Source organism: Berghia stephanieae, chromosome 14, assembly GCF_034508935.2.
Source record: "Berghia stephanieae isolate SIO BIC M18660-M18661 chromosome 14, UCSD_Bste_1.3, whole genome shotgun sequence".
NCBI classification, from domain to species: domain Eukaryota; kingdom Metazoa; phylum Mollusca; class Gastropoda; order Nudibranchia; family Aeolidiidae; genus Berghia; species Berghia stephanieae.
Genome location: NC_088373.1, coordinates 31,591,282 through 31,598,781, shown reverse-complemented (window position 1 = coordinate 31,598,781; position 7,500 = coordinate 31,591,282). Strand labels below are relative to the sequence as shown.

The 7,500-nt window shown below is 36.4% G+C and overlaps 1 protein-coding gene across 1 annotated transcript in view; it reads right to left on the bottom strand.

Annotated features, from left to right (window-relative positions):
- Positions 1-7,500, bottom strand: part of LOC144959718 (uncharacterized) — a 14,736-nt gene that overhangs the window by 2,321 nt on the left and 4,915 nt on the right. Inside the window, exons 2-5 of the mRNA XM_078892396.1 lie at positions 5,361-6,453; positions 3,279-3,425; positions 2,110-2,261; positions 1-155 (exon numbers count right to left, since the gene is read on the bottom strand). The exon at positions 1-155 is cut by the window's left edge and continues 2,321 nt beyond it. Coding sequence (XP_078748522.1) covers positions 1-155; positions 2,110-2,261; positions 3,279-3,425; positions 5,361-6,321 — 1,415 coding nt within the window. The 5' untranslated portion in view covers positions 6,322-6,453. The remainder of the gene's footprint in view (positions 156-2,109; positions 2,262-3,278; positions 3,426-5,360; positions 6,454-7,500) is intronic.

Here is a 7,500-nt window from a genome sequence, read left to right as displayed (position 1 = left end):
GGATCGGAAGAGGAAGTGTTGTGGGAATGACGCTGCGCGCGCATGACTCGGAAGTTGAATCTGTAGGTGTATCTTTTCCCGGGGACTTTGGATAGAATCATCTTGTCGTAGTAATAACGCATGGCCCGACTCACCTTGTCGTAGTTCATGTTGGGCTGGGGACGAAGTGGAAGGAAGAATGTCAAAATAAAACATAACAACATAATATAGATAGTACGATGATGACGTCACTCAGATATTTGTTATTGTATTTTGCCATCCGCGTTGTTTATGAGTTATGCTCACTGAACTGTATTAACCAGACTATAAACGTTCATGGATACACACAGTTTTGTGTGTTGGTCCGTTATACTTCCGGATGGCAATGTTATGAGCTTCTTAGCCAAGCGCATACTATCTATATCTGGATATGGATGGATGAGAACACGAAATACTGAAATGTGAGGCGTTTCCTTCTATGGGCATCTTAAATATATTGGATACGGAGTTAAAATGGATTGGATTAGGAGACGTAACACTGAACTTCGAGGCGTTTTCTTCTTGAACATTTTAAAGACACGAATATCAGAGTTGAAATCATTACCACCACCACCCCTACACACACACACACACAAACCAACTACATGGAACTCGTCACAGCTGAATACGATACGATGATCATTTGAGTGTTCATATTTGGTTGCTATACATTAAATATTCTAGTGTTCACAGTTGGTTACGAAACAATGAACATTTTTAGTGTTCACATTTGGTTACGAAACAATGAACATTTTTAGTGTTCACAGTTGGTTACGATACAATGAACATTTTTAGTGTTCACATTTGGTTACGCTACAATGAACATTTTTAGTGTTCACATTTGGTTACGCTACAATGAACATTTTTAGTGTTGACATTTGGTTACCATACAATGAACATTTTTAGTGTTCACATTTGGTTACGAAACAATGAACATATTTAGTGTTCACAGTTGGTTACCATACAATGAACATTTTTAGTGTTCACATTTGGTTACGCTACAATGAACATTTTTAGTGTTCACATTTGGCTACGAAACAATGAACATTTTTAGTGTTCACATTTGGTTACGCAACAATGAACAGTTTTAGTGTTCACAGTTGGTTACGAAACAATGAACATTTTTAGTGTTCACATTTGGTTACCATACAATGAACAGTTTTAGTGTTCACATTTGGTTACGAAACAATGAACATTTTTAGTGTTCACATTTGGTTACGCTACAATGAACATTTTTAGTGTTCACATTTGGTTACGCTACAATGAACATTTTTAGTGTTGACATTTGGTTACCATACAATGAACATTTTTAGTGTTCACATTTGGTTACCATACAATGAACATTTTTAGTGTTCACATTTGGTTACCATACAATGAACATTTTTAGTGTTCACAGTTGGTTACCATACAATGAACATTTTTAGTGTTCACATTTGGTTACCATACAATGAACATTTTTAGTGTTCACATTTGGTTACGATACAATGAACTTTTTTAGTGTTCACATTTGGTTACGAAACAATGAACATATTTAGTGTTCACATTTGGTTACGATACAATGAACATTTTTAGTGTTCACATTTGGTTACCATACAATGAACATTTTTAGTGTTCACATTTGGTTACCATACAATGAACATTTTTAGTGTTCACAGTTGGTTACCATACAATGAACATTTTTAGTGTTCACATTTGGTTAAAACATAACATACTATCTTCCTGTAAAATTCTTTGCCCTAAAGTAAACAAGAACTTGATCCCCTTTTGCAAAGTTTGATGTGCTGCAGGAAATTGTAATGTAAATTATGTCCTTATTGGGAGTCCCGAGAGATCAGTTGGTAGAGCACTCACCCACCTCACAAGCAAAGTTACCGAGGTCGATCCCCGGAGCAGCCGATATTTTTTTCTGACACTCCTGTCCACCCAGCAATGAATGGGTAGCTGAGTCTGTTAGATTTAGCGGGAAGATCTTTGCCATAGACTAGCGTCCTATCAATAATAAATCGGGTTATCAGACCTGAAAATAAGTACACGTCGGCCCACACCAATCTGATGCATAAAACAAAAAAGAAAAACAAAAACAATCCTCACCTTGTTTTTCCTCTTTCCCCACCGGCGGGCCACCTCTTCGGGATCCACCATGCGGAACTCGCCGTCCCCTCCGACCCACTTGATGCAGATCTCGTTGCTGGAATCCGTGAGAAGCTCCAGAAGGAACTGCCAGAGTTGGACTTGACCACTGCCTGGAACAGGAAGACGAACCAAATGAAGACGTGGTATTCCAGAACTCGTTAAAAGTTGATATAATAATAATAATAATAATAATACTACTACTACTAATAATAATAATAATAATAATAATAATAATAATAATAATAATAATAATAATAATAATAATAATAATAATAATAATAATAATAATAATAATAATAATAACATATAATAATAATAATAATAATAATAATAATAATAATAATAATAATAATAATAATAATAATAATAATAACATAATTATAATAATAATAATAATAATAATAATAATAATAATAATAATAATAATAATAATAATAATAATAATAATAATATAATAATAATAATAATAATAATAATAATAATAATAATAATATAATAATAATAATAATAATAATAATAATAATAATAATAATAATAATAATATAATAATAATAATAATAAACCAACAACGAATAAATAACCCGACAGAATTGAAGCAAACAAACAAAGTAACAAACAAACAAAGTAACAAACAAGCAAAGTAACAAACAAGCAAAGTAACAAACAAGCAAAGTAACAAACAAACAAAGCAACAAACAAAGTAACAAACAAACAAAGTAACAAACAAGCAAAGTAACAAACAAACAAAGTAACAAACAAACAAAGCAACAAACAAGCAAAGTAACAAATAAGCAAAGTAACAAACAAACAAAGTAACAAACAAACAAAGTAACAAACAAACAAAGTAACAAACAAAGTAACAAACAAGCAAAGTAACAAACAAACAAAGTAACAAATGAACAAAGCAACAAACAAGCAAAGTAACAAACAAGCAAAATAACAAACAAGCAAAGTAACAAACAAGCAAAGTAACAAACAAAGTAACAAACAAGCAAAGTAACAAACAAGCAAAGTAACAAACAAGCAAAGTAACAAACAAACAAAGTAACAAACAAGCAAAGTAACAAATAAGCAAAGTAACAAACAAACAAAGTAACAAACAAACAACCGGATAATGACGTTCTCACCAGCCAAGATAAAAGACGCGAGCTCTCTCATTCTGTCCATTTCGTCACTGTTTCTCCTCTCACTTCCGGAACGGCTTCTGACTTCCGGGCTGGACGTCCCCCAGTCTTGCGTCTCCGACAATAAAGAGTCCCGACTTCCAGCTAGGTCTGGTAGGCAATGATGGAAGAATTTGGAAATTGGATGGATGACGACGTTGGGAAATACAAATAAAACAAAAACAAACAAAAAAGGGGGGAAAAACAAACAAACAAACAAATAAAAAAAGTAAAAAAAAAAAAATTAAAAAAAACAAATCCTCCCCCCCCTCCCAAAGAAAAAAGAGAAAAAAACAAACAAAACAAATAAAAACAATATCAAACAAAACAACTAATGAAATAAATAAATTCTAAAAATGTGACCCATCGTCTCAAAACGGTATTATGTCGGGATGAACCAGACGCTGAAAGGTCAATTTTAAGCTTATCTGGTCAAGAAGACGAAACGTCGGTTTTCAGCACTTTAAAATTCGATATTTTTTCTTTTAATAATCCATACATGGACTCAACCCAAGTCTGTCTGATGTTTTTGGTCATAGATTCTATTCTCAGTACTTTGATCATCCCGACTTAATTCTGTTTTGAGGCGGCGGGTCACATTTGTCATTAAATTATGTTTGAGTTGGTGGGATGGATCGCACAAGGCATTGGAATAGGATAACCGGGATTCGAACCCTGGGACGGAAAAACAGCAATAAAATAGTAAGAATGAAAGAAAGAATGAATGAATGAATGAACGAAAGAATGAAAGAATAGCCACTCTCTGAGCTAAACTCTCCGAATCTGTTCTGAAGCTGAGAGAGAACCAGAGGATTTCTTGTTTGGTTCATGTTCGGCAATTGGATTCAATAGTCTGATGTCACGTCCGCCCAGCAACCAGCAGCTTGGTTCTAAACAAAGAGAATCTGTACTTTTTATTCTTCAAGCTGGCTAGAACTTTTTCACATGTCATGTGATCAGAATGTATAAAAGTCAAAACAAGATCAGATCTATAATGATTTTCTCCCCTGGATACACTTTTATGCTCGTCAGAGAAGAGTTTCATCCGGGCGTCCGCCATGGTTCAAGATAGTTTAGAACCAGTTATTAACTAACGATGTGTCATTAGGAGGGAAGTGGCGTCACGACTGTTGAAGCCTTTTGATACACCAGAGAGAGGACAAGGAAGAATAGGCATGGTCTATATCAACTTTCCATGTGCTCCAGGTCTTTGGTCACATTGCAAAAAAAAAAATAATTTTAATGTGCTCAAAGTGACCTACATGGTGACTAGTGTTCACTGCTTTTGAAATATTTAACATCACAATTGGATTCAGTAGTCTGATGTCACGCGACCCGGCAACGGCGGCTTGGTTCTAAACAAAGAAAATCATTACTTTTTATTCTTCAAGCTGGCTTGAACCTTTCATAAGTCTTGTGATCAGAATGTATAAAAGTCAAAACAAGATCATATTTATAATGTTTTTCTCCTCTGGATTCACTTTTATGCTCGTCGGAGAAATATTTCATACGGGCGTCCACCATTGTTCCGATAGTTTAGAGCCAGTGTTACTAAGTTACCATGCGTCATAGGAAGGAAGTGACGTTACGACTATTGAATCCCATTGGTCATTATGTTCAGCATGACTCATGGGTATGTTTACAACTTTCATAAACAAAGCAGCGTGTTTACATTTGTTTAGAAATATCCAATCTATGGACAGCAACAAATCATGTGATTGATGACCTGATTGACAGAAAACTGAGTGTGTGACCCTTAGCCTCAAAACGGTATTAAGTCGGATTGGTTAAGATATTGAAAATTGAATTTATAGCCAGAAATATCAGACTTGTGTTGAGTTTGTATGTTTTATTGAGGAGAATGGGTACCATATTTTAGGGTGCTAATGCCAACAAATCAAATTTTTGACAAGTTTAACATTTAATTCAGATTTTAAGCATCTGGTTCGTTCCGACAAATTACCGTTTTGAGACGATGGGTCGCATATAGATCGCCCCCATTAAACAACTGAGTTCCGATTAAGATGCTGACTGTATCAAACTTACCGGAAGTCCTGGAACTACAACATCCGTTGGATTCATCCAGTTGTATACATTCCATGATGTCGTCCAGAAGATTGGCTGATGACGCGTTGGAGGCCGCGTCGCTGTTGTCAAGGATGACAAACGCGTCACTTCCAGGAGATGACGGAAGTGGTGGGCTAAGCTGGGCAGTTGAGGCACTTTGTTGAATGTGCTCTTCATAACTGGGCGGTTGCCTGTATTCCCTGGCGTTGAATTCCTTGAAGGCTGTTGATTCTTTGGAAGCAGCGGAGGCAAGAGAAGGAGGAAGAGGAAGAGGAGTTGTATTTATTTCATCGTTATTATTATTCGTACGTGTAAATTTGAGCTGGTCTTCTTCTGCATAATTTGATAAGAAATTAAACTGTTGTTGCGTTGATGAAATGTCTTTTGGAGTGGAGGTTGAGATACATGACGAGTCTTCTTGCATTCTCAGCTGCTCTGGGATTTTGACGAGATCTTCTAGAACGAGCGAAAATGCGTCTTTTGGATTTCGGCTTCCAGGGATTTGGTTGTGATTGTGGTTGTCGCTGTCCTGGGCGGAACTTGGGCTCGTTTTTGCTCGCGAACAGTCGTCCGGAATTGCGGTCTCGCCTGCTGGAGAGGCTTGAACTGCTGTGAAAAACGACAGCTTTTGGAATGGAGATGATGCTGTTGATGACCGAGATGACGATGATGTCGATAAAGGTGAGATGATGGATGGCACAGATGAGAATGAAGATGATAGTAATGATAATGACGATGAAGGTAGAACGCTGTTGTTGTTGTTGTTGTTGTTGTTGTTGTTGTTGTTGTTGTTGTTGTTGTTGTTGTTGTTGTTGTTGTTGTTGATGTCCAAATGTATTTTGTCAAACTCAGCGTTCAGAAAGTCCTGACATAGGGATGACGAGCAAAGTTGGTCGAGGTGATGTAGCGGGAATGTTGACACTTCGTCGTATTCAAACATGGTATGCTGGTAGGAAGACTGGTCTGGTTGAAAGTTTTTTCCCCGTGAGATTTGTTTTGTGTTGCTTTTAGGTTTTTTTTTTTTAGTTTTTTCTCCTGTAGTGTCTCGGCACTGGTTTTGTGTTTGGTGTATCTGTAAAATATGAAAGGAAAGAGGGAATAAGGCATTTTATGGCATTTCACAATACTGGCAAATTCAATATTCAAGTTGTGAGGAAAAACACTTACGTCAAAGAGGCAGCATCGATAGATTGCTGAACGCATAGGATCAATTAATCAAGCGGAAGATCAGTGGGTATAGATAGTATGCAGTTGACGTCACTCAAGCCTTTGTTATTGTATTTTGCCATCCGCGTTTGTGAGTGATTCTCACTGAACTGTATTAACCTGACTATAAAAGTTCATGGTTACACACAGTTTTGTGTGTTGGACCATTATACTTCCGGATTTCAATGTTATGAGCCTCTTAGCCAAGCGCATACTATCTATAAAACGGACCAACACACAAAACTATGTGTAACCTTTAACGTTTATAGTCTGGTTAACATGACAAGTGAAAAAAGTTCTAGTCAGCATGAAGAGTAAAAAGTACCTATTTTCTTTGTTTAGAACCAAGCTGCTCGTTGCTGGAAGGACGTAACATCAGACAATTGAATCGTATTGTAATTCTAGAACATTTTAACTTTCCCGTTTTCTACCGTTGGCTTCAAATGTCGATAGAGAAAATTAACCAGTAGATTTTCAGTATCAAAAAAAACAACGTTTCGGTCCTTGACCTTCGTCCTGAGACAACCAAACTATGATACCATTAGAGTAGCTTCAAATCAATCAATGCTCACTGAACGGTATTAACCCGGCTATAAACGTTCATGGATACACACAGTTTTGTGTGTTGGTCCGTTATACTTCCGGATGGCAATGTCATGAGTTTCTTAGCCAAGCGCATACTATCTATAGATAGTAACATGTAGTGAGTACTTTCTCTAAAGAAAGCTTTATTAAATTATTATCGGTTTTTTTCTTTTTTCTTTTTGATATTTGGTTTGATTGCGCGCGAGTGTGTGTGTGTGTGTGTGTGTGCATCTATAGATAGTATGCGGTGGCTATGAAACTCACAACATTGCCATCCGGCAGTATAACGGACCAACACACACAACAGTGTGCAACCATGAAAGTTTAT